This window comes from Thunnus thynnus, chromosome 9 (genome assembly GCF_963924715.1).
Source record: "Thunnus thynnus chromosome 9, fThuThy2.1, whole genome shotgun sequence".
NCBI classification, from domain to species: Eukaryota; Metazoa; Chordata; class Actinopteri; order Scombriformes; family Scombridae; genus Thunnus; species Thunnus thynnus.
Genome location: NC_089525.1, coordinates 3227541 through 3255084, shown reverse-complemented (window position 1 = coordinate 3255084; position 27544 = coordinate 3227541). Strand labels below are relative to the sequence as shown.

General features: G+C 38.6%; 2 protein-coding genes across 5 annotated transcripts; one reads left to right on the top strand and one right to left on the bottom strand.

The window, feature by feature from the left end:
- The first annotated feature begins 8820 nt into the window (after window positions 1-8820).
- Window positions 8821-18463, top strand: tctn1 (tectonic family member 1). Of its 2 annotated transcripts, none has more exons than XM_067598534.1 (14): window positions 8821-9147; window positions 9486-9603; window positions 10807-10940; window positions 11253-11404; window positions 11518-11620; window positions 13616-13728; window positions 14019-14039; window positions 15392-15526; window positions 15671-15796; window positions 16412-16497; window positions 16678-16815; window positions 16911-17064; window positions 17666-17797; window positions 18148-18463. In XM_067598534.1, the coding sequence occupies exons 1-14, from the start codon at window positions 8862-8864 to the stop codon at window positions 18292-18294; spliced, it is 1845 nt and encodes a 614-aa protein (XP_067454635.1). In that variant the 5' UTR covers window positions 8821-8861; the 3' UTR covers window positions 18295-18463. The 2 variants fall into 2 exon arrangements, with proteins under 2 accessions (XP_067454635.1, XP_067454634.1); XM_067598533.1 differs by having other exon boundaries at window positions 16409-16497.
- hvcn1 (hydrogen voltage-gated channel 1) lies at window positions 18399-23290 on the bottom strand. Of its 3 annotated transcripts, none has more exons than XM_067598537.1 (6): window positions 23211-23290; window positions 21541-21762; window positions 21135-21239; window positions 20818-21049; window positions 19234-19346; window positions 18399-18957 (listed from the first exon to the last, which is right to left on the bottom strand). In XM_067598537.1, the coding sequence occupies exons 2-6, from the start codon at window positions 21712-21714 to the stop codon at window positions 18901-18903; spliced, it is 681 nt and encodes a 226-aa protein (XP_067454638.1). In that variant the 5' UTR covers window positions 21715-21762; window positions 23211-23290; the 3' UTR covers window positions 18399-18900. The 3 variants fall into 3 exon arrangements, with proteins under 3 accessions (XP_067454638.1, XP_067454636.1, XP_067454637.1); XM_067598535.1 differs by lacking the exon at window positions 23211-23290 and adding an exon at window positions 22754-22973; XM_067598536.1 differs by lacking the exon at window positions 23211-23290 and adding an exon at window positions 22504-22747.
- Between the last annotated feature and the right edge of the window lie 4254 nt (window positions 23291-27544).

Below are 27544 nucleotides of genomic sequence, written 5' to 3'. Positions count from 1 at the left end.
CCAACAAAGAGAAACACATAGAAACACATGGGCCTTACACATACACATGAGTGTGCATGTATTGCACATCCATACACACACCAGTCCCCCCAAATACAGAGGTCTCCCTACAGAGCAGAGCAGCAAAGTGGAACTCCAGGAAAATAGCAGAACGTATGAAGCTGCATGTATGTGTGTGTGTGAGAAAGAGAAACATGAGGCTGATTGCTGTAAAAGTCACTGGCCACCCTGCTGTCTCTACTCCAGGCTCTGTGCCTCTCTACTTTATTAAACCTCATTGGCTGCTTGTAGCCCTGTAGGCTGGAGGACTGTGACTGAAAGGTTGCTGGTTCGAGTCCCTGGTCTGGCCTGACTATTTTTACATGTACTGTGTGAGACTACATGCAGACTTGACTTTGTGGCCTTCACGTCACCACAGTTCATTTCTCCCTATGAGCTATTGACCGGCCACCTATTGATCTCCACACAATGTATCTCACAAATCATCTGTCTGTCGATCAATAGAGAAATCTCCCGGAAAATTCATATTGAGAAGCCGTGTGTGCTTGCTGCTCGCCTGCTGAATGGGAGATATTGAATGTTTAGTTGATTAATCGGGCTAGTTTAAATTTGACCATGGCTAGCTCTATTAAAACAGTGGCCGGTGTAAATCAAGATGCTGCCGTTTGTGATTGAAATGAGCTGAGCTCTGCACATGCAGCTGGTGAGGATAAATCAGCTGTTGGGTTTTTATATTTTCATTGGCAGTAATAACCAGTAATAACTGGATGGAAATCTGGCAAAGCCAAGGTCTTTGTTATGATGGATAATTCAGATTTGATAGACTGAATATGATATGAATGTGTGTTCATCTACTTTATGTATATTAAAGTTAGACCAATATATGGGGCTGATATTGTCCTGTTATTAAAAATAGGATGTGGTCCAGTCACTGTCGTCCAGTGATTTGATGGATATGATGCAATTTGACTGGTTACATATTAATTGAACTGATCAATACAACACAGATTGTTTATGGGACACCCTTATCCTGAACTGATTAGAGACACAGTTTGAGAGGATTTGTACTTGTATGCATTAATGTTCATTATTATGCCATCATAGTTTTATTTGTGGTTTGGTAAAAAGTTGTCAACATAAAAATATGAAGCTGATACTGGTACAATGTGATAACTGACTGCCTTTAAATTTTAATATACTCAACTAGTTTGTTCACTTGAGTCAACTTGACTAAACTCAAGAACATAAGTTAAACAAGACATTAAGATAAACCAACAGTGTTTCAGTTACATTAGCTAACCTCTTGACTGTCTCAGCCACTGTGTGGGAGACAGTCCCAGATGTTTCCAACACAAGGTTTAGTTAAGTTTAGTGCTCAACACTGAATTTAAGGTAGGTTATCTTTTATTTTCTTTTAAAACTGAAACATACTCTTTAAAAACACTTCTGGTATAAGAGCGTTTTTAAACTGCATTGTTAAGTTTGTTGAATTGGACTCTGGTTGGTTTTCCTCATTTGGGCAGATCTGAACACAACAATCACACTCAGGTTCAGATTAAATAACTGTACTGAGACCCTTTAGAGGAAGTGATCTTGGTCACAAATGAATTCTGGAGTGGTTCATTTGTAGTGGGAACATGATCTGACCTCCAAAAGGTGTTCTCTGCCAGTTGCCATAGCCAGGTCTGGCCTAACAGTGAATCACATTGCCTTCTTGATATTTGGGCAGATAGGAGCTTCTTCATGAAACTTCTACCTGTGTTTACGCATCTGACCAATGACATTTACATTTTTTTCATTTGGCAGGTGCTTTTATCCAGTACCTGTTACAGTTTGTGTGCTTCTCTGTCTTAGGTACCAAAACACAATTAACCAAAGTGTAGTGATTTTGCTTACATCTCATTGAAAAAGAAGGAAATAAGATGCTTCCATGTTTCACCATACAGCAAATCCTGACTGTTAGAAACTGATTAACAAATCCTATCTGACCTTTCTTACAAGACAATGGCAAAACACAGTGACCTACACACACACACACACACACACACACACACACACACACACACACACACACACACACACACACACACACACACACACACACAGAGCGGGTATGTGTCAGTGAAGGGCACAAGGCTGGTGTTTTAATTTGGAGAGTAGATAACATGATGTTATCAGGACGGAGAGATGACAGACTGACAGACAGAGACAGACAGAGGCAGAAGAGAAAATAAGGGAGGGAGAGACTGAAAGATATAAATCAGACGTCCAGATATTCTAATCACTGCATTTTGCTACATTGTTTGATTTACAGTCACCAACCTAAACAGAAAAATAGCCAAGGTTTCTGCAGGATACTACATGAGGATTTATTCTTTATTTATTCATTGAGAGACAGTGTGGGTGTCAAAGTGTAATTCTGGAAATACAGTACAAGTACTTTTGATGTGTGTGTGTTTCTGTGAAGGACACTGGTATCAGCGGAGAGGGAAGGATGATGTTTGAAAGGCAGAAACAGTAGAGGCGATGACCTGATGAGAGATGGACAGATAAGTGGACAGATAGATGGAGACAGAGACAGAGAGAGGGATAGGCTGAGAGGATTAGAGGAGCAGAGGTGCTGCTCTGTAGCACTGGGACATGATACACTACAAACACACACATACATGCTTTGTATAGTGAGTTGAAAGCAGGTTGCTGTGAGAGAGCAACAGCAGAAATACAGTGGGTTTACAGCAGTGGTACATGGTGCAAAGCACAGTGAAGGGCACACAGCATGTGTGCACAGTGAGTCCTTGGGATCATTAAGTGGCACTTGGACACAAGATGTGTCATATGTGGTCAATCAAATTACTTTTCATTTAAGTGGCAACCAGGACAGATAAAAGTTGAAGCCAGAGCACAAGTATCTCAAGCTGCAGTGGTCACTAGATGGTGCCTCCAAAAAACCTCTGACCTCAGCCCATGTGCAAGAACACACTAGTTACACTGGTTATAGTCAACAAAACAAATACAACATTGTTATTTATTTATATTTATGTTTCTGTTTTTAGGGGCCTTTCACAAACATAATTTCCCACAAGCTCAAAAACCTCTAATGGACAGCAGACAGCAATGATTCAATCTAAAATATGGGAAAGATGACACCAGAGGAGAGAGCAGATGGATACAGACACTGAGGAAATACGCTGCTGCCACACTGTATAACTTTCATGGGAATTGTAGTTTTTGTTATGCTAACAGATTAGTTGTTGTATAACTTTGTTGAAATCAAAAAGGTTCAGATCAACTCCCCAGGAACAGTGCTAAATAATAATGAAAATAATAAGTAATAAAAATAATTCGTAGTTGCTGTTTTAATGTCAATTATAGGCACAAATTTAAAGGTCCAGTGTGTAGAATTTAGTGGCATCTAGCAAAACGGACTTGGCAGAAATTGAATATAATATTCATAAGTATGTTTTAATTAGTGTATAATCCCATGAAAATAAGGATCGTTGTGTTTTCATTACCTTCAAATGAGCCCTTTATATCTACATAGGGAGTGGGTCCTCTTCCATGGAGGCTGCCATGTTGCACCGCCATGTTTCTACAGAAGCACAGAATGGACAAACCAAACACTGGCTCTAAAGAGAACCTTTCCCATTTTTTTGCAAGTTTCATGGCCACCGTAACTTCTCCTACCTGCTTGGAAGGGGAGGGTGAGGCGAGGGGTATTCAGTTGTTTGCAACCTGCACCTTCACCGCTACATGCCACTAAATTTTACATACTGATCCTTTAATATTTCAAATTTTAAAGTGTGCTAAATTGGACAAAACATGCTAAAGTATAAATGTATATATACAGTAGAAACGTATGTAAAACTAGCAACATTAACCTGTTAGCTGTTTAAATGGTTTCATTCATGGGAAATAACCACAATACAAACTGCAATCACAACATTGGTCAGAAAAATCAGGTAGGTAAAAGGTATTTTTCTCAAATTGCGCAGCCCTAATGGATAGCAAAGCCCAGGAATTCATTTCACTTTTTCTAGAAAGATTGACTAAAGAAACCCTCAGTATGAAATTACACTGAGTTACAGAAGCTATGGAGCAGAAGCTAACCCACAGGTAATGTCAGGACTTTGTCTCTTTATTTCACCTTAAAGTCTTGTATACTGCAGCAGAGCAAGAAGTGTTTCAGTAACACTGAGCGGTGAGAAAGTAACTGATCTATTAGCACAAAGTTACAGCAGTGTTGTCACAGTGACATCAGGGCAGAGGGAGGAAACAGAGAGGAAGGAGGCAGGACGGTGTGTGTTCTGTTAATGACCAAAGGATTTATTCAATAAGCCGTTTGCTTCTTAATTAATGCTCTAATTAGACTTCCTTCCTCTCACTGCCACTGAACTAAGCACACTCACGGTCACACACACACAATGCAAGTGAGGTAGTGACCTTGTGATAACCTGTGTGTTCATCGTTCAATGGATGAACACTCACACACACACACACACACACACACACACACACAGTGTAAGAATCCACACAAACATACAGTACAAAGGTATACATATTCTTACAAACACACACACCTTGTCCATTACCCTCCGTAGGGCAGGTGTTCCTCCCCCGACAGTTGCATATTATCCTCAAAATCTCAGATTGAATATATTCATCAGCGGTTCAGCCCACGCTGCCTTAATGGCCATTTACAATTAATTAATGGGTGTGAGGGGCAGGGAGATGCTGCAGGAGGAGAAAGAGCAACTAAAGTGATGTTACAGGAAACGCACAAGCTCCATACAGCTGTTTATGTTTAAATATAGTTGTACTTAACCTCCAGCAGGAACTGAAGAGAGAGACACAGGAAAGGAGGTCAGAGGTCAATCAGGAGAGTGAGAAAAGGTGAAGCGTCCCATTTGACTCTTTTGTTGAGGTCACTCACTGTTGGTTCTGTTATTTCACAACCTGCCTCACTACAACATATAATTGAAGGATAATATCTGTAGAGTGTGTGTGTGTGTGTGTGTGTGTGTGTGTGTGTGTGTGTGTGTGTGTTACAGCTCTATAAAAATGAAATAGAGGACATGTTTGAGAGAGTGGGAGCAGGGCCTTTGGACATGGCCAAACATGTCACCTTAAACCTGCTGTAACTGATTTTTAGGCTATTTATGGGCATTGGAAACACATTGTGAACACAACACTGACATATCGTCGCCTTTGATATGGCTAACAAGTTAGCAAACAGTTGCTTATTAACACATTACAGAGAAATAACTGGGCAACATTATCATTTAATTGGAGTCGTGTTTGTCTCCGCCTGGTGAATATAAATATATTCACTCTCTTTTAGCTCTTTTTTTGTTTTCAACTCCTGAGGGAAATATCTGGCTCTTTAGCAGCTAAATGCTTCACAATGTTCACCAGCTAGTCTACAGCTAACTGTGTCTGTTTGCTGTTTGGTGCTGAGCAGGTAGTGTACAGCAGGTTTTTAAAGCTTTTTCTCTGAAAACTGCTGCCTGCTGCAGCCGACAACAACACTATGAGAGCGCTGAGAGTGAACCAAAACGGTTGCAGCTTAACGATGAGCTGAAACTTGCTATAAAGCTCTGTAAAGCTGAGGGAAGCTGCAGAGTCTCTGATAATGCTCTGTAGATTATATTTAGATTTCACACTGACATCTAATTTTTGCTAACAAAAATTAAATTATAGTCACTTTAAATGACACATTTGATTTTTAAGCTTTACACAAAGACCCATTTAATTCACACTGATTAAACTTCCTTTAAAGCTGTATTAATGAATATTTTTATATTAGCAATGGGTCAAATGACTATATGTAATGTGAAAGGAGTCATTTGAGGCAACAAACCCTCAAAGAATTGTCACCAACTCTGCATTTTCCCTTCACCTCTATAGAGCATTTTAGTGTCTTTTAGCTAATTGTTTTGGTTTTACAGCTCTGGACTTAACTGTTTTGGTTCAGTCTCACTGCTATAGCATCAGTTTGGTAGTTGGCAACTAGCTAGTTAACATAGTGGAACATCTAGCAGCTACTTAAATACACCAGGTCTCAGAAACACAACTCCAAATGAATGCTAATGTTGCTCTGTGTCTGCTGGTTGTGTAAATAAGCAAGTGTTCACAGTAAAAAACAATCTATACAACATGATAATATGTCATATGTTTTCAGCTTGTGCCCAAAAATTCTATTTATGCTGCTTTAATGTTCCCACTGGTGATAAAGTCTCCATAATTGTTGCTAGTTTCTAGTAACAGTTCGTAAGATTTTGCCACATGAGTTAAACTGACATGATGCAAGAGTTTCGATCTTAAAGTCTTTGTAGGGTTGACACACATGCAGTGCAATTTATTTATGTGATCAGGCAACCAATCAGAGTTTTAGTGGAAGTTCAACCAGCAAGGCCATCTCACCACTCATACACCTCTACCACATGATTTTAAATAGTCAGTTTGCACCATGTGCATCCTGGTTCTCTATACAGTTGATGCATTTTAATTTTCTTTGATAGTTACAGTCAAACCCTCCAACTCTTGTAATTCCACTTTTCTCTACTGTTCCTCCCAAATCACCGATCGCTTCACTTTCCTTCTTTCATCAGGCCACTGCCAAAGCAATGTATGTAATACAATACATACAATATACACTCATCAGTATTTCCATGTCTTTCAGTGCTCCTCCTCCCCACCACCACCAACATCTTGGTCTGCATTGGTTCAGCATCTGAAGTTCAAGTTCAAGAGTTTTATACCAAATTATTCCATATCACAGATAAATAAAAATAATTAAATACTTGTGTACTCTGTGTCAATTTGTTGGTGTTTTTATAATACATCAAGCACAATGTATCAGTTTAATGCAGTACATTAATATATTAATACAGTAGCTATATGGATATAATCATTTCACTATCTCTTCTGCATTCATCACAATGTTGGCTATTTTGATGAGGGGCTAACACAATACACAGCCTACAACTGTGGGGGAAGACAGTATGATCATCCCAGTAAACTGAACCACATCTGTGTTTCACTGTCCTGTGCTTCCATCTTGTGGACAAAGAGGGAACTAAGGATGTCTTTACAAACACTGTGAAAGCTCAACCCAAAAAATGACAGTGAGCAATCTCAGTTTAAGATCTCAGACTGACTCAGTGTGAGGAACTAACAGGAACATCACAGTGAAGGTGCTGGGTCTGATACTCTGGTTTAGAATGTAGAAAAGAAGAACTGAAGAAATTCACTGCAAGAAAGCATTTACAAACTTCAACACTCCTCGAAAGTATTACATGTTCCTTCAATTATCATAGAAAGGATTTTAGGAATACTGATGTTATAAGTTTAGCGTGTGGCTTTTATGGAAAATTACTGTTTTTGTCGAGGCTGGTTAAAACAGGGCTAACCAGTATCTTTCCTGTTACAGTATTTCAAGTGCTAAAAGCTAAAGACATAGAAGGGTAAGCAGGTACCTTTAAACAAAAGATTGATGGTGAAATAAACAATGTTAATTTATTTTGTTTATCAAACACACATACCACAGAGTTGAGCAGGAGCCTACATTTAAAAGATTAAGTTAATGTAGTCACTGAAAATATTTCAACACCTAATTTCTGACAAATTTGAGTTTGACACACAGTAATGTATTTATTTCTACAACTCTCACATCCCCCCGAATACTGAGGCCATGACCTCATTCTTCCTCAAAAAGAACAGTAAATATCGTATGACGATATATTATTAATTATTGGTATTATTAGTAATTCAGTAAATGTACATTGACTTCAGGACATTAAATCAAATGATTCCAGGTAATAAATTCAGTGAATACCAGGGTTGTTAACACATCTGTCAGGACACTATTATGTTATTCAGGAAATTAGATTTAAAAATACGTTTTTTCTAACCTCATTAGAACTAATTTCTGTAAAGCAAATAAATAGTGTCTAATTGTTATCCTGACATTTTGGAAAGACAAGAGTTTTACAGATTTTTTTTTTCACTGAGCCCTCCATTCAGTTAACCCCAAGTGAACCCCAGACAGCCCAAAAGCCCATACTGCTTAAAGTCATTTAAGCAATCTTTACCCCTGTAAGGGTTGGTGACAGGTTGAGAAGATATGGCAGGGAAGGGAAACCTTTCAGATAAGCTGAATGCCACTGTGACCTCAGTGATGATATGGAATTTTCATCTTTTTAATGAAATGAATGGTTTCCTTTACTCTATTTTATTTTGTTTTCCCCTTGTTTTCTTTGCTTTTTTGAGTGTTTTTTTTAAAATTTCATCTTATTATATCTTTTTAATTTACTAATTAATTTACTACTAACTATTTTTTTTTCGAGAATGGGTTTATCTGGTATTGGTTATATGTTATTTAAAATTTGTATAAAAACCTTTGATTATTTGACCCTGAGGCAGACCGATGTGCGGTCCAATGTGCGGTCGATCTACAGTGGTCTTGTTTTCATCATGTAGCCACTATAATAATAATAATTTAAAAAAAATGATTTATTCTATTATATTTGGGTGGTGGCAAAAGTTAAGCAGGTTGATGTGTCAAAACCTTCACACGCAAAACCGGATATCTGCATTTAATGCCAGTTTTGAGAGAGAAAAGTTTTTTGTTCTTTGAGGGTAACTGACACCTTAAAATGTAATTCTTGTTTGTTCTCACAACTAAACAAAAATAACAAATTAATATATAAACACTGACATTTCGTCTACTGTGCTTCATGACAGAGAATTTAAGTAATTCTTTACATAAACAGCAGGTGGCGGTAAGTCTCCATTAGCGGCAGTAACCCGCCATGAGAATAGACGAAGAAGAAAAGGAACCATAGCAACGCCATTAAACAGAAATGTCGGCCTCAACTGTTGTAGTTTGGTCTGCTTTAAACCTGTTCTGTTTATTTCTCTTGTTTACTGCCGTCACTGCCGACGAAAATACAACAAACTACACTTTGAATACGACTGTGTTTCCTGACCAGACCTTCACATACGACGTAACGGATAGTTCTACAACAGCACAGCCTGACTCTACGACCCCAACACCAGGCTACAGCAGCACCGAGTACCCGCTCTGGCCGACCGTCCCCGCCGAACCGCTGCCTGCCTCCGGCCACCTGCTCACACCCGTCACGAACGGTAAGTTCCACTTGTAGCTACGTCTTTGGTTAAAACTCTATAACTTTATTATAGAAACTGAAGCGTATAGAACGTCTGCTCTTCCTCTTCGGCTCTTCACCGGTCAAAATGTAAGTTAGCTACTGTGGGGGCCAGACATAGACTATATAGTCCCACAAACGTGTGTTCATCTGTTGCCAGTTAAGCAAATATAATACCCTTTTTCTTTTTGCATAGCATCATAAAATATTTCATAGAAAAAGAGAACACACACATGCACAATCTGTACATCTAATATATGCTATTTACATATAATATAAACACATCTGTGTGTGTGTGTGTGTGTGTGTGTGTGTCAGTTGCCAGGTTGTGTCCCTGTGACGAGCACAAGGATGTGTGTGACATCAACTGCTGCTGTGACAGAGAGTGTAGTGAGGAGGTGGCTCTGTTCACCAGCTGCTCAGTGCGCACTGTCAGGTAAGTCTGCCAGCTGAACTGTTTCCAGTCACTGCAGTTCAGCAGCAGAGATACAGCTAATCCTTGAGTAGTAGTGAAGAAGTAATAAAAGTGTGAAGAAGTAAGATCATAGACTACAGTGTCTTTAATAAACATCTGTCCCAATGATTCATAAGTATCGTGGAGCCTGAAAGCGTTTGTACAGTAAGAAAACACTGATTTTTACTGCAAACGCTCAAATAAAAGCTGCCGATTCAAATAATGGCTGAGCACAAACAAATAAAGGCTGGTTTTTGATGAAGCCCTGGAAAAAACAATAATGAGGAGAGGTGGATTCACTTTTACTTAAAAAGCTCACTTTGTAAATTCAGCATACTGTACATTTCCAATAACAGAGTCATGCCATACTGAAAGTTAAAGTTTAAAGCTCTATTCCCTTTTAGCCTGCTGTTTTTCCAAACATGGTTAAGTCACCGTCACTAAAGGTGAATAAAATACATCCAGACATTGCTGACATTTCAAATTAAAAGCCTTCCAGTAGAGGTAGGGATTATACCATTTGAGTCTGTGCAAGGCTTTTAATGTGAAATCTGTGTAGAAAATATTGAGTTTCATTGCTAGTAGTTTAGCAGCAGTCTGAAAGGCAGAATGGAGGAACAGACACATGCAGGCCTGTTTGACAGAAAGGTCTGGTTCTCTCTGCTGTTGGGAATTTACAGTCAATTCATATAAATCTAGAGTTCACTTTTAAAGTCCCCAATTAAGTGATGTTTAAACAATACAACTCTATGATTAACATGCACATCACGAAACTACTATGTTGATGACCTTCTGTTTCCATTGTGTATCAGTGCAAATATGAGCATTCAATTTAATGTTTCATACAGGTTTGTAAATGGAGATAAGAAATATCTGCAGTATGTAAAGGTTCATCCCATGTGTCTATTATTTTGTTTAAAGTCCTCCTCCACTCAGAAATGTGTTTTTCTTGTTCCTTCAGTTGGATGTTGTTCTCTGTGCAGAATGATGTATGTACAGAGATTGTTTTATTCATCTGCTGAAGGAGGAAAGTTTCTCTGTGCTCACCTTAAATCTCAGTTATTTTTGTAAAAAACAAACAAAAAAACATGTCAGACATAAATATTATTCAAAGCAGATCATTTTTATATGTCACAAAACATGACTGGAGGAGATCTTCAACAAGAACTGCTTGTGTGTTTCCAGCGGCAACAAGCAGCTGTGCAGCCGTGATGTGGCGTCCTACTCTTTAAGGAGTACAATAGATGGATACTCGGAGCTACAGTCGTCTGTCCAGAAGGAATCAAATTATGACATCTTCTGCATTCATTCACAGAACCGTAAGTCATCAAGAGTATTTATTTGGATTACATCCTCACATTCAAGAAGCTGCAACCAGCAAATGTTTGGCATTCTTGCTTCAAAAATGACTAAAACGATTATTTGATTATCAAAATAGCTAATGATTAATTTTCTGTTGACGGATTAATCATTGCAGCTCTACTTACACCAGTTGCTCAATTAGTATATATTTAAGTTCATTGTAATTTTAGGCTGATACGGAACACAAGCCCTATGGAGCCATGTACATTATGATACCTATTTCTCCATCTCCAAGTGTGTCTCAGTTGCTAACAATTTGCTCTGTCTAGGTGTTGATGGATTATCTCATCCATCGCCTGCTCTTCCAACTGACGGAAACTTTGACTCGCTCTTTAAACAATTTACCAGCTTTATTTTCGGCTCAGAGGTAATCAGTGGTCAGGTGTCTACTGCAGAGCTCCGGGCCTCATCTGGATACCAGGCAAGTCTCTGTTAATAATCTCTGTCTGTTTCTCTCAAACTGGTTGTTTGTAGTGACCTACTTTTCATCAGATTAGTATATGTTCATCCTCTGTTGATGCTGTGTGGTTTCAGTATGGAGACGTGATGGTGACAGCAGGACAGAGTGGACAGAGAGGGATCTTCTGGCTGCCAGCTCCCGGTGTTACTGCTGACTGTATGGACACCAGTCCTGCAGGTAGCTACTGCTCACATTAATGTGAAACTATGCTGAATTGTGAAACTGACACAAATTATGAGTCAATGGTAAATGCTAAAACAGTATTACAACTAGAAAAGAATCATAAAGTCAGCAAACTGATTCTGTAATGTTAGTTACACAACAGTATCTAAAGTTTGCTAACATTAGCCACCATAAGCTAGCGGTCACACCACAACAAGTGAGGCTGTAGCAGTGATACCCCTGAGTGTATTGAATTAAGCAACAGTGTTTAATTGCTTACAAATGTAACTTTTCATTTGAAAAAGGAGAAAGAATGTCTTATTCAAAAGTCATGTATTGTTCCTTTAATGCCTTAACTTGAAGTATATACTGCAGTGAGATCACAAATGATTTTAAAAGCTACGCTAACTTAGCCTGACTGGACCTCTGAACCACTACCCACATCTCCAATGTATCACAAGTAATCACAAGAAGAGTCCAAATGCTTCATGTAAACAGAAGTTGACCTTCTGTTTAGTAACTCTAATGAATTACTATAATAAAAAGTCGCGAAGCACAGCAGTAAATCTAAAACACTATGACAACACTTCAACAGTGTTAGAACTCTCAGCCAGTCAGTTAAGAGTGTTATGTTTATGATAATAGCTGCAGAGGTTACTCAGGAACATGTGACATGATGGCTGTCATATGACACATGGTCCAAGGTGCAACACAATAAAAGTAAAACACAGTCAAGGCTGGTTTACTCTCTGTAGCATCAGAGGTACAGTTGTGCTCATAAGTTTACATACCCTGGTAGAATTTGTGAAATATCGGCCATATTTTGGAAAATATGACTGATCATGCTGAAAACTTTTGTTTTATTTAATGATAGTAGTCAGGTGAAGCCATTTATTTTCACATAATTGTATTTTCCCTTTTTACATCATAATTATAACTGAAATCACCAAAATGGTCCTGATCAAAAGTTAACATACCCTTGAATGTTTGACCTGATAATATACACACACGTTGACACACACAGGTTTAAATGGCTATGAAGGGTAAGTGTCCACACCTGTGACTTGTTTGATTTTAATTAATGTCTGTGTATAAATAGTCAATGTGTTTCTCAGCTCTTTAGAGACCCTGCACATTTTATCCAGGGCTGCTCTGACTTTACTGGATACTGAGCCATGAGGAAAGCAAAAGAACTGTCAAAGGACCTGCAAGAAAAGGGAGCTGAACTTTATAAACCAGTAAAAGGATATAAAAAGATATCCAAAAATTTGAAAACGCCAATCAGTAGTGTTCAAACTCTGATAAAGAAGTGGAAAATGAAGAGTTCTGTCGATACCAAGCCACAGTCAGGTAGAACAACAAAGATTTCAGCCACAATTGCCAGAAAAATAGTTCAGGTTGCAAAGAAAAACCCACATGCAACTTCAGCTGAAAGTTCAAGCTGAACAATAAGGAGGTACTTGAACAAAAATGGGCTGCACGGTCAAGTTGCCAGAAGAAAGCCGTTAGTGTGCCAACACCACAAAACAGCCTGCTAACAATATGCCAAACAGCAACAACACAAGCCTCAAAACTTCTGGAACAAAGTTATTTGGAGTGATGAGACCAAAATTGAACTTTATGGTCACAACTATAGACACCATGAATGGTACATATCTTACAGATTCTGCCAGGGTATGTAGACTTATGAGCACAACTGTATACAGCATGCTTCTTCAGAAACATAACCCTCCATGACTTCATTTAATCACATTAAGATTATTTATAATTATAACATTTTTTTACTCTGCATCAGTTAAGTATCTCTCTCATACCTACAGCTTGTTAAGAGTGCTGTTTTTAAATTGATTTTAAGACTGAAGCATGACAAGTTAAGGGAATAGACATAGACAATTTTGTAAAAAAAAAGCTTTTTCTGTCATCTTATTTCCATGTAATTTCTTATCTCAAACATGGTAAATTAGTATATTTCTTTGTTATGAGTGGTGTTTCTCCTGCTCGTGTCCCCAGCGTTCCTGAAGGAGCAGAGCAGCCGGTGTTCCCGACGTGTGGTCCTGGAGCAGGACTGCAGCACTCTGCCGGCCCTCAGCATGGACACCTACACTAACATCCAGCTCTTTGCTGTGAGTCTCACCTTTCCTCTGCCTCACATTGTGCATCCAAATAAAAGTCCACTCTCAAACATTATCATTGAGGGATGTTTAAGGTACATACAGTATGAGTTTTATGAGTTCACTAACTTTATGCAAGTGCAATACTAAACAGCTTGAGCACTCTTTTAAGTGTTGTCATTTACTTTTTGGTGAGTTCACTTTTCCTCAACCATCCTTTCTGAATCTGGACTTTACAAAAAGAGGATCAGTTGATGTAAATTTAAATATGTTAAATTACTACTATCTCTTCCATTCTACAGGGGAAGAATAAAGATGCTGCAGTGAGTATGCCTACTTTTTGTGTATTAACTCTGAAATGTTGAGTCAGTTAATTAATTAATTAATTCTTTCATTCATTCATTCACACTCATTCATCAACAGAACGTTTGCTGACAACAATTTTGATAATCAAGTAATTTAAGTTGTGTTTCAAACAAAAATCCCCAAAATACCAGATTCCAGATTGATTGAAAAGCCAATATCTTGTGGATGAAATGTGTTGGCCATTTATTTGACTATTTTCTGTCAAATGATTGATCAGTTAATTGAAATAATAATCGTCAGATGAATCCTTAATGAAAATAATAATTTGTTGTAGCTCTACAGTCCTCTGCCTTGTCTTAAAACAACAATCACTATATATGTACACTGAAGAAGTGATCACATGCCCACCAAAATGATCAATTCAAAGAATCAGAAGTTAAATGGCACAAATTCATGACAAACTTCATAAAGTACATGTAGTGCAAAATAATATATTTCTTTTAGTGCAAATATCAGCTGTATATACAATATATAACCAGTTAAAGTTTTTCATATTAAAACGTACTTCCCTAGATTAAGTTTTGATGCAGAATAGAGCCTCCAAATCCCATAATGTCATCCAGCTCAGTGTTGATGTGTTGAAACTCTGCTAGGAGGAAGTTTTAGAATATGAAAGTGCAATTAAATACTATTGAACAATCAGGTAGCTGCATAAAAGTCTCTGTCAAAGAACTTTATTGAAAGATGAGAACTCCAGCAACACTTGTAGTATGAGGAACAACTTTATTAGTTGACTGACGCGACTTCTAGACTTCTTTTCCTTCTCCGTGCACCTTGGAAGTAGGTGAAGTTGTGCCAGAGACCCTGACTCTACAAAAAACTTTATCACAGTCTCCACCTAACCAGGAAATTTAGCAAGATACTGTTGCGTTTGCAAGAAGAATAGTCAGACCCCAAAAACACATCGTCTTTCAACTTACCACATAGTGAAACAAGTTAGCACAGACACTTTGAGGTTAACTGTAGCAATGCAAAGACAGGAAAATGACTTTTCTCTCAACTTTATGCTCAGTTCCCAAGAAGGAGGAAGTTATCACTTATTGTCACACTGACACTGACAACACATCACACTTAACATCACTCTCACTTACTATTCTTCACAGCATAGTGGAGAGATGAAATGCTCTGCTTTGTCTGCTTTTATTTATGTCACATATGTTATTGTTGTAAACCTGTGCAAACCTTTCAATGAATATGTGCTTTATTTCTCTCTATAATAACATCATATCCATAACAATGATGCCAATAATAAAAACAGGCATAATGAGCACTGTGGTGGATTATATGTGGTGTGGTGGTGTTGCTGCAGGTTGTTCCTGTGCAGGTGGCTTCAGTCGTCCTGCAGTCTCTAGACGGGACTCAGACTGAGCTGAATATCAGCGGAGGAGAAAACTTCAACCCTGATCTCCTTAATCCAACCATCTGTGCTAATGTGGTGCTGAAGGTGAGCCCACACATGACTATTTGAACAATACTACACTAAAAGTATAGCTTAGATTGTGGACATGTTATCACAACAACACGTAATGACAAGTTTTGCAAATAAAAGAAGTCATTGTTGGACCAATCAAACATTCTGTCCTCTCAGGTTGTGTATGTGATGAAGTTCAGCCCAGCTGGTCAGATAGTGAGTGTGATGGCGTCTCTGGTGCTTGGATTTGTCCGGGAAACAACACTGCCCCTCGAACAGGAGTTTCATATTACATTTGTCCAGGTAGTGTCACTCAACGGGCAATTTTTTATGTATAATGGAAAAAAGAGTTACTTTTTTCTAAATTTATATTTTTCTTTTACATATACATATACAACCATGTAGAAAGTCTTAAATATTACTAATAATTGGGTGTCACAGTTCATTCTTGGCCTTTTTCTGGTGCTTTCAACTGCATCTCACAGTCCTTAGCCGATAGACAGACAGACAGACAGACGGATAGAGGTTTTCTCAGTTGTCAGTTGCTGTCGAATCAAGACTGTGAGATATGGTTGAAAGCTTCAGAAAAAGCTAGTAAGTTAGTACCTTGAGTTAAGTGCTTTCTTCATGCCAGAGTGCAGTTCTGTAAAAACCTTCATAATGTGCTCAATACAGTATATCCCATGTCTGGACAATGGAGATTCTTAATAGAGCAGCAAAGACCATTAGCTTCAGTTTAAGTTTGTTAACCTTTCACTCTTTGTTCAGTGTGAGTGTTGAAAAAAATCCCTCCACACTTTGAGTAAGATAGAAGTGCTGTAAATGTAAAAGTAAAGCTGTGGTCGAAAGAAAAATGATATACAGGAAATGGTTTGATTCTTGAGACTTAATGAAAGTTATGTGTCTGTTGTATAGCAGGATGGTGAGGAGGTGGCTGTCCACCACAGTGGAAATCCAGGTTATGTGGTGGGTCTGCCTCTTGTGTCGGGACAAAGAATAGCAGAATATCCTTTACCTGTCTGTAAGATGGAATTCTCTCACCCTGATTCATAAACAGTATGAACCAATATGAATAGTAAGATATTAATTAGGCAGCAGTAGCAGGGGAGTGAAGGGTACTTTAACAGTGTTTAATGATGGTCTGATGTGCTACATGTCCCAGCATTTGTCCTTAACGTCTTCACTGGGATCGTGAGAAGCGTTGACCCCAGAGGCACGCTTTCTCTTCTCCACAGTGCTGAGGACCAGGACTGTCTGCAGGGTCCACATCAGCGCTCCCCTGTCCTGTTTGGTCTGGACTCTGTGTCTGGCTGCACATTAAGGCACGACATCCTCACACTCAACACATCACGTTCCAGGTTACTGGTACTCTGTGTCGTTAAGAAATATGTGATGGTGACTTGTCTTGTCCTTGCAGACTGGAGGATGCTGCCAACTGCTCCCTGGTTTCCCAGGTGCTTCTGGATGTTCTGCGAGGACCAAACTATCCCCAGTATGTGGCTGCATTTGGAAACTCTGCATTAGACAATCCATTTGACTGGGTGCCCATCAAGAACAGCTTTAATCCAGGGGTAAGCACTGATAAAATACCAACCAAGATAGAGAGGTCTCAAGTCAAATCCTGAATCTGATTGCAGAAGTTCAAGCCAAGTCAAATAAGCAAGTAAGCCCCACACCTATTTCAAGTCCAAACTACAATAACATCTCAAATTTTTCAGTGAAAATTGGAGTCCATACAGTCAGTCTTGCCTGCAAGTCATGTGACATAAGTTTGACTTGAGTCCAAAATGTTACTTTTAGCAGTTATATAAATACAGGCCCAGTGTGAGATGCTGGATATTTAGATATCATAGATAGTGAATCAGTTAAGATACTGCTGAACGTTGACAGAAAAGTTACGTAGTTTATGGAATTTTTGTTCATAATAATATTGAAAATCTCGTAAAAACATTTGTCACAAAACATTGGCTTAGAATACAGGTGTCACAAGCCATTTGATGGTATTGAAACCTGACAGGCTTAGAAGTTTCAAATATATTGCATCCTACTTATTTAGACTTGATATTAATATCAACTCATATGCGTTACTACAGTCGATAACAAGCAAGCAAATATATAATACATGCACCACACTGTGAGGCTACAATACAACAGTATGTTTGTGATTTACAGGAAGGACAGAGTTGCAACATCCCATTGTCGCTGCATTTAGAAATTGAATGGACCAAATATGGATCCTTGGTGAATCCCCAAGCTCAGGTTGTGAGCATCAAAGAAGTAATCCAAACCAACACCACCAGTCTGGTAAGACGAACAGTTACTGTGGCAGGACTCTGGAGGTTAAAGGCCTCAGTATGCTTCAAACAAACTGCTGCTGTTTGGCGCTGAGCAGGAAGTGCACAATGTCTTTATCAGAGCTTTTTCACTGGAAACAGCTGCCTGCTGCTGCTGGAAACCAGGCTGATGAGAGCAGTGAAACAAAACAATTCCACTGTTGGAAAGGGTGGGATAAGCACTTTGTTTGAAGCATACTGAGGCCTTAAGAACAAACAAAAGACATGCAGGTTTCTTTATATTGTAACTCAGAGCTCAAGACCGACATCTAGAAGTGGTCTAACCATCTGTACCGTGTCTGACTGTCTGTTCTGCCACAGGCCCTGCTGACTGGAGGCAGCAGCCTTCTATCAATCAGGAGCTCCGTGGCCTTCGTACCGGTGTCTGCTGCTGCTCTTCCTGGTTTCAGAGCTGCACCCACCATCAACGCCAAACTTCCGTTTGACTTCTTCTTCCCTTTTGTGTGATGCACACTACATAACAGTCCTGACAGGTTCCACTCACCTGTGTAGGCTGACATTTACCATACAGATCACAGACTGTGTGATTAATCTATGGAATACTGTGTGAATAATGTGAATAATGTAAATAAGTTTTATTTAACAAATGTTTTTTTTAATAAATGAAATCACTTCATTTATTAAAATCTCATTTTTTACACAACATACAGTCACTCAGCAAGATGTCAATTTAGTTTTATGTACACATTATCAGTCAAGAAGGTTTCAGTTATTTACAAGCAAATAAAGGCCATGACCTTATAGCTCTATGCAGTTCTGCCCAGTAACGTCTAAATATTTGAAATTCATGTGATAAATTAACTGGTTTCCATCACTACAATAACGGCAAACCTGGATATGGATCGACTGCTACATAACAAATATAAAAAAAGATAATTTCTCTGCAGTAAGTATACCTGGGGTTATGCAAACAAGTAGAAGGAACCTTCAAATAAGGTCTACAATACAGGATTATCATGGAATGTACAGTCTGAAATTTAAAACAAATGGTACAGAAAGGTACATGATATAAATCATATTGAACAGTAGCTCCACAATAGTTAGCTTGTTGATTCAGAAGTCTATGCCGTGCTTCTTGAGGAGGGCTTGAAGTTTCTGGTTCTCTTGTTCCTAGAACAGATGCAGACAGAGAAGAGTCGAACTTGTTGTTGGACTTGAGTCATGGTGCACATTTTAAGATTTACACACTACACAGGCAGGTTATCTTTAGCAACGTCGCTGCATTCCAAGATCTCAACAATTACTTTGATTACAACGTTGTCATAATTCCTCAATATCTCAATCTCTGCCCACATATCTGGAGCAAAAACGTTCCTCACTACACCATCTCAGTAAATCTGGACCTTTGACCTTTGTCTAATTCCATAAGAAGATGGAAGGAAGTACCAGTTTATCATTGCGCTCCTGCAGCTCTGTGACTCTTTGGACAAGGTGGTCGTAGCTCTGCTTCAGCTTGTGGATCTGCTGATGTGCACGGGTCTTCACCGACACCAGGATCCCTGCAACACATTCAGACATGGTCAACCATAGATCTAGATGTTACAATTATTATACTGACTTCGCTCTTTTCTTTTCTCTCTGAGATGTACCTTTTTCTTGTAAACTCAGGGGATGTCTAAAAGTCCCCCTCCACTCAAAAACATGCTTTTCTTCTTGTTCCTTCAGTTGGATGTTTGAGCATCACTGTGCAGAATGATGTATGTGTGAGTTTTTTTCACATTCATTTGCTGAAAGTGGAAAGTTTCTCTGAGCTCATTGAAAATTCAGTTTTAAGAGGCAGGCCTACGAGCAGGATTTGTTACATCACAAATAGTTTAGAAGCCAATCAGTATTCAACTTACACAAGTGTGATGTGAACTTAAAGCCTCCAGTGCACAAACACTGTAAATGGACTTTACAGTGAAGTAGGAGACAACTTTTGTCCAGCAGTTAAACTTTTGAGATTAAATATATTTGCATATTTATAGACTTTGGGATTTTTAACAAGGGAGAAGGAAATTTATTTTAAGGATTTTAACAAGATAATTTAACTTTTTTGTGGAAAAACTATGTTAGACACAAATTATATATAATTATATTATATAGTAGAGTACATAAATCTTAAAATATGTGTGGAGGGTATCTTTAAACAAACATCAAATAAAGTAAAGACATGGTATATCATTAGAAAACCCTGCTGAAATGAGCTCTCTGACTGATCATTTGCGTCAGTGCCTGCAGGTCTATAGTTTCTAATCTGTCTATCTGTCCAATTTAAATACCCAACATGAATTACATAAAATTACCAAAAAAAAAAAGAAAACAGAATATGAATATGCAAATATTTTTCCTTTCAAAGGTTGAGTTGTTGGACAAAAGATGTCTGCTACTTCACTGTAAAGTCCATTCTCAGTGTTTATGCACAGGAAGCTTCAAGTTTCTACATCACACTTGTGGCAGTTGCCTCCAAACTGGTTGTGATGCCACAAATCATGCTCATACGTACAAATGTTGAAACAAACTCTGCACACACATCATTCTGCACAGAGAAATCGTCCAACTGAAGGACTGAGGGGGATTTTAAGATATTTCAATGTGGAGCAAAGTGGTGGACCGACTGTCTGACATTACCACCCCTTAGAGCCACACCTCTAGTGTGATTGTAAATATGAATTAGTCACAGTATCTGTCTACTTAGAGAAATACCAGGACTATTAATGACTGTATACTTGATATGAAACTTGTTAATCATTCTCCTGAATGCTCCACGGACTTGCCTTGCTTTGGTCTAAAGCTTGTGACATATAATAGACCAGTTTGACACAACAGGTGACCAACTAGTGGACAAAGTACCAGGAACACTTTTAAGTATAGTTTTATATTAATAGGATATTCACTCATACAGGTAATATTTAGAAATGCATCTGGTTGCACAGGTGTTCCTGTTATACTGTCTGCACCCTGTGCACACTTTTAAGCAATGAATGTTACCGTTGATAATTCTGGCAACCCTCCAGAGTCGCAGCAGGATGAGGAGATTCATCCCAGCAAAAGCGTCCTCATGGAAGATGAAGGCCACGTCCAACACGAAGGACACCACCACAATCACAGCATCAAACACCTCGAACTTGTGCTGGAAGAACTCCAGGCGATAAGCAAACAGCTTCCCAGCCAGCTCCACCATGAAGAATGTGAGAACGGCCAGGCTCAGGTAGTGAAGCACCTACGAAGAACAATAAGTCATATAAAAAGGTCTTGATAATAATAAGTGAGGTTTCTTGCAGTAAGTGGATAAATCTTTGTCTCACCTCAGGAACAACGTGACCATGTTTCAAATTGATAACTGACAAATCTATAAGCAGCTCCGCCAGCACAAACAAGGCATCCAGGATGACCAGAATCACCACCACCACCTGAAAGCAAAGTTAGAGAATCACTAGATGGTGCCTTTCTTACAGCAGCTATTTTAAGATTCATCAATGAAACAAGCAAAAATGCCAAACATTCATTGGTTCCAGCTTCTCGATGTGAGGATTGACGGCTAATTGACTGTCTTTGGGATTTGGACTACTGCAACAAAACAAGCTCTTTGATGACATCACCTTGGCCTGTGGGAAGTTGTGATGTTTGCTTTTTCACTATTTTCTGACACTTTATTAAGTTGGGTAATGGTTCTGTGACAGTTCTCTACCAACAGGTGCATAAAGAACGTACCTGGAACCGCTCAGAGCTGTAGAGCCTTTTCAGAGATTCCCTGAAGGTCAACGTTGCTGGAAACTGTCCGGTAGCTGGACCCAGCTCCTCGCTGGCCTGGTGCAGCTCTTCTTCATCCAACTGAACGGGCTGATCATCACCCACAGTGGTGAAATATTTCAGGTACCTCGCCATGACAGCAGGCTCCACGAAAGGAAAGGACCACGTCCTACCTCAGCTCACCTCAGAGGGAAGAACATGAAGTGTCCATTTAAATTCAATGTTGTTTCAAAGCCTAACAGTTTCTTTATATAACTTTATAAATTGCAATGTAGAAAAGGTTATTTCAAGAACACTTTGGTTTAGGTCTGCCAATTGATGATAGCAAAAATATTTGAAGACTAAAGCAGGTCAGTAACAGCCAAACTGACACTTTTTTTTTTTTTTTGCCCCTTTTTGCCACCCTGAGCTGTGCAATTCATGTCAGCATCTGGACAGATTTCTCCATATGTTAGACAATCTGAGTTCACTTCTCCTTTTTCAGGTTTGCAACATATTATTGAGAAAGCAAAAATATGTCTCAGTCTGGTGACAAAAGCATAAGCCAAGAGCTACTTGCTGTGGCAAAAAGTCATGAAAATTGTTTGCAGTGTGGCGGAAAAACATCCACCAAAATATCAGCATGATCCATCCACCTTGTTGACTTGTGCAAAAATATCCTAAAACAGACAACAAAACCGAACTCCACTCATTTTTCGGTCAATTTACCATCCTATCAATTTTTGATCTCAAAGGGCACATATTCAACTTTTGCAAATCGCTTTTGAGTATTATTAAAGAGATATAATACTATTACTGTTAAATATAAAGTGACAGGCAGCCGATTTGAGAAGTGTAATCGTTGTAGATGTTGAACCAAAACAGAAGAACACATTAAACTGTCTTACGTGAGAAAACTCGCAAATAATTTGTAATCTTTCCTACCAGATTTTGCAGAAATCAACGTAGCAGTTTGCGTAGATAAACTGTCTTCATCTGTTTTAGCTGTTAGCAGTTGTTCAGGGGTCACAGCTGCTCAAACTCGTGATAAAAACATCCGTCTGTGTTGATTTTGCCAAGCAAGCATTCTTACTGACAGTAACGGTAACGTTAAATCACCGGGGATTATCCGGAGCCTCAGCGTTAACACGTTAGAGTCAAATCTTCACTTTACATTAGTGATCTAATGGCTTACCCTTTTCCTCCACTTTTCCCTGAAGAAGTTTAACACACTGCTCTTCTCTGAGGAAAACTCCTGAGTTCTGTTAACTTCAACTAGAAAACTCCGCCTCCAAACCAAACCCCGTTCTCTCCTTCTTGCCAAACTACATTACTCATCTGGATTAATGTTGACTCTTAGGAGAGGAAATGTCACACTGGAATATGATGAACGGACATTTAAGAGTCTTCATCACTTCTTGCACACACTGCATATAAGTACATACAATTAAAACTGGGCCCCAACATTGCGCCAACAAATCCATTAAAAACCAGACGGCGGGCAGCATTGATACATTTTATTGAAATACCTTCGTATAAATGCTTTCTAACAGATTATATATGAGCCGAATTAAAGTGCTGCCACTGACCTATTTCAACAAGGTGTTTTTTATTGATTTCAGAATACAAGTGCATGTTAGCAGAGCATTTACCTTTAAATATGCTTATTTCACGACGGAGTTTGCTGTGAAATAACGGACCTGCCCCAATGAGCATTTTCCCCAAGAGGAGGGGGGGAGTGGCATCCTGTCAGTCTTTATCACGTTCTCTTTTTTTGTCATGACAGTAAACACTTGAATTCAGATTGTTGACCATTAGTTTTTACATGCATTAAAACCGTCCTGCTATACTGTACACTGTTTTTTTTAGATTCTGTATGATGTATTCTGTATGAGTTTTGCCATAAGGCTTTAATGTAAAATCCAATATTTTTATTAAAATAAAGAGGGATTCTTGTCCTGCATCAAGTAGCTTTGACTATTGAACTCAGATTAAATTCAATTCATTCCAGAAACCTACTAACTATTATGCTGCATATATAAAACACAACAGTAATAATCATGTCTTTAAAGTAAGGCTGTCATACTATATGTGTATAATGTATCAATGCACTCAGTTTAGTGTAGTTTTATGTGACACAGCAATTAGTACCCCTCCTTAGACCACACTGCCCTCTACTGGCTCCAGCTAACATTACGTTACCTAAATACACTAAGTATCAAACAGGCTTTTTTAATCTATCTATCTATCTATCTATCTATCTATCTATCTATCTATCTATCTATCTATCTATCTATCTGTCTATTTATCTATCTATCTATCTATCTATCAACACTATTGTCTGACATCATGACAATAAGACAATGTTGATTCATATTTTTCAAATAGTTTCGTGTGCATGTTTTTGTTACCTCATTGGGACCTTTTCCAGTATTAACACCGACCTTGTCAAGACCAGTAGTCCTCATTGGGACCAAAGCCAGGTCCTAGTGAGGCAAAATGTCATTTCTGAGCTCCTGGTTAAAGTTATGGGTAAGGTGTGAATTGAGGTTAGGTTAAGGTTAGGGTTTGCGTTAGGCTGTCCACAATGAATGGAAGTCAATGCAATGTCCAAACAAGGATAGCTGCACAAACGTGTGTGTATGCATGCATGTGTGTGTCTTGTCAGTGGAGGATGTGAGTTGTTGCATACATGTACACACCCTCTACAGTGCAGTGTGGATCAGTAGTTTGTGTGTGTGTGTGTGTACTAGGGATGTGCAGAGGGCCCAGTATTTGTATTTGTATCTGTATTTGTTGAGGCAGCAAAATTATTTGGATTTGTATTTGAATAAAAGTGGAAAGAGGCTTAAAAATACTATTTTTGTTTTTATTACACTTCTAATTTTAAAATTAAAGTGTTACAATAAGTGTTCATGAAGGAGGTCCCCACACCAGGTCTCAAACGGGAGTCTCTCAGATCATAGACAACTGCACTGACTACTGAGCTAAAACTTTACTCATCGCCTCATTGCAGACAGACCTCTACCTATTTATACACCCATAACACAGAGACAGCACACTGTGTAACATGTAGGGAAGAAATTCAAAGATGATTCTTGCTTTGCACTTTTCATTTATTGCTTATTTTTTACAACCTAACTTTGTAGAAAGGAGAAGGGGAACAACAGGTTATGGAGAGTCCCTTGGGAGCACTTCGCTTGTGTCAGTAGCTCAGCTTTATCTCTGGGGAACACCCCCAACTCTGGGAGTGATGTCCAAATTATGAAATGTGTGTCATGTAGTAGGTGGATGTGACTCCCCTTGTTGAGACTTGCTGATGGACGTAACAGCGGAGCAGAGGAGAGAAACTGAGATAGCGATGTAACCGACCTGCGCGCTGGTATTTGACATGTTTTTTTTCCCCTCCTGAGTACAAATAATTTTTAAAATATTTGTATAACACAAATAGTAGTGAAAAAACCCACTATTTGTGCTTTGCCGAATAACATATTTGTATTCGGGCACACCCCTAGTGTGTACTGCATGAGGATGATTCAGTTGAAATTAACAAATGTATTGTGATACACATTAAAGTGTTTCAGCTGTATTTGATTGGCTGAGCTGCTCTCCAAGTTAAAGTTTGGATTATTGGATTTGCTGAAGTAGCCTTCTGCAGTAGTTTGGGTGTATTCTTCCACTCGTCAGGAGGAAATACACATCTGTCCTAATCTCAGCTACAGTACGCTATTGCACAGTGACCACATGTCCCGTCTCTTGGTTGCCATTCTCTGTCTTCCCTTTTTGGTTGCCAGCTGATGGTCACTGAGCTTGCATTTGGTTGAAAGTTGTCTTTAAGACATTTTTTTCTTTGTAGGTCCAAAGAACATTTTACTGTACTTTGATTTTTCCTTTCTTTGTTGTCTTGATCCATATGCTTGTCTTTGCAATGCTTGATATATTAGTTTTCTTAGATTTGCTGTAGGGATTCAGTGCTGGTATGTCTCTGGTGGAGGAGACATTCGTCAAAGAGGAAAAAAGCGTGTCTTCATCCTGTAGGGTGTGGCTTATAAATCCAATCAGACACTCAAGTGGATGGTTGGGATCATGGCTGCCAATAAGATTATTTTCATAAGAGAATTTGGACTTTTTTTTTTCTTAAAAAAAAGCTTTTTTGGTCACTTGGGGGCAGCAGAAACACCTTTTGAACTGATATGGCGAACTTGTTAGTAAACAGCATTCGCATTCATTTGGTGATGTGTTTCTGTTCACCTGGGGCCTGTTTCAGAAAGCAGGTTTAACAAACTCTGAGTCTAACCCTGAACTCTGAGTTGATGAATCCTGAGATGGGAAACTCTGAGTTTTCAGTTTCAGAACAGTTGATCAGAGTCAGTTCAATCAACTCTGAGTATGTTCACTCTGAGTTAAGTGTGTGCATGATGCATAAAAAAAAGCCATTATCAATGGAGCTCTGATGCTATGAGTCACCATGGCAACAGGTAAATAAAAGGCAGAGCCTCCATTTTAATCCAGTAGATGTAGAGATATGAATGTATGTGTGTGTGGACGAAGCACATTTATCTTTAAAAAAAAGAGCCTGAGTCAGAGCAGGAAAGTGTCAATAAGTGAACACAATAAAGTTTCATTCAGTGTTGTCCATTAATTCATCATTTAGCAGACTTACATTTCATTAATGGTGATAAAGTGGAATCTGACTGTGTATCAGGCTGCAGCTACGTTACATTTTAAATATATTTGTTCAGCTTTAATCTGACGGGGACAAAAACACAGGAGGCAGCGACTGAAGATGAAAAATATAGTTAAAGATTTAATAAATGTATAGATCAAAGACACAGAGACATGACTGTAAGCTCACAGTCTGATCAGTAATAATGTGTTTGGTGATTTGCACTTGAAAAGGCGTTGAAGTTACAATACAGAATATTTTAAATTTTTAGACGTCTATTTGTATCTTCGCTCAACAGCATTCAGTGACTTAATTTCAGCTACTTCAACAAATACACTAAATTTAAACATTGTCACTGAAATGCTGTTAAAACACGTTAAGATTATGCTCCCTATTTAAAAATCTCACTTTCAAACTACATTCTGCAGCCGCACCACTATCCTGCTCACTAAGCATATTAACATGTTATCTCCAATATTATAGGAATAATGTTTCATCAGTGCAACCAATCACATCATGATTGATGAGATAATTATTCATTGATCTAACGTGTCTAAAGTTTCATATTCATTGTTTACATTTAAACTGAGATTACACATTATGTGCAATAAGGTTTTCAATGCAGGAGCTGCTATAACAAACTGACAGAGTCTCAATGTTATAACAGAAGGACATGCAGAGGTTTTATTCTAAGCTGAGGCTGAATTCATGCTGTGTAATATCTGAATGTGTGAGAAAAAAATGCTGTTCAAAGAAATGACTGATGCACATAAAAGCGATAACTTTAGAAAGTCATTGAGTAACAAACTAATATCCAACCAGGATTTAGATTCTGACAGATAGTGAACCTCTGCTAATGAATGCACTTTGCTACAGACTGAATGAATGAGGAAATGAAACAGCATGTCTGGCTCTGTAAGAGGGAGGAGACAGAAAGAAACTCAGGGTTTGTTGAAGAAAACCTGCCAGCGAGCAGGTTAGGTTCACAGAGTCTTAGGGTCAGTTACCATGGTTTCAGAACATTTTCTGAAACTGGCCCCGGGTGAATGTAAGTCCAATATTCACTCTCTTCTAGCTCAGATTTTTCTCTATCAACATGCTCCACTATGTTTACCAGCTAGTTGCTAACTTTGTCGGTCTAAAGAGCCAGATATTTTTTTCAGGAATTGGTATAGACCGAAACAGAGCTCAAAGTAGAGTGAGTATTGGACTTACAATTATCAGAGGAGGACAAAAATAATTGTAAATGAATGATAATGTTGCTCTGTGTCAGAAAAGACAATAAGTGGTTATAGCTTGCTCTACAACCATAAAAAAATA

Coding starts and splice junctions, on each gene's coding strand:
- tctn1 (XM_067598533.1), top strand. CDS start 8,862: ATGTCGGCCTCAACTGTTGTAGTTTGGTCTGCTTTAAACCTGTTCTGT. Junction 10,941..11,252: donor CTGCATTCATTCACAGAACC/GTAAGTCATCAA, acceptor TGCTCTGTCTAG/GTGTTGATGGATTATCTCAT. Junction 15,797..16,408: donor TTCATATTACATTTGTCCAG/GTAGTGTCACTC, acceptor TCTGTTGTATAG/CAGGATGGTGAGGAGGTGGC.
- hvcn1 (XM_067598537.1), bottom strand. CDS start 21,714: ATGGCGAGGTACCTGAAATATTTCACCACTGTGGGTGATGATCAGCCC. Junction 21,050..21,134: donor ATGGTCACGTTGTTCCTGAG/GTGAGACAAAGA, acceptor TGTTCTTCGTAG/GTGCTTCACTACCTGAGCCT. Junction 18,958..19,233: donor AGGAGCGCAATGATAAACTG/GTACTTCCTTCC, acceptor CATCTGTTCTAG/GAACAAGAGAACCAGAAACT.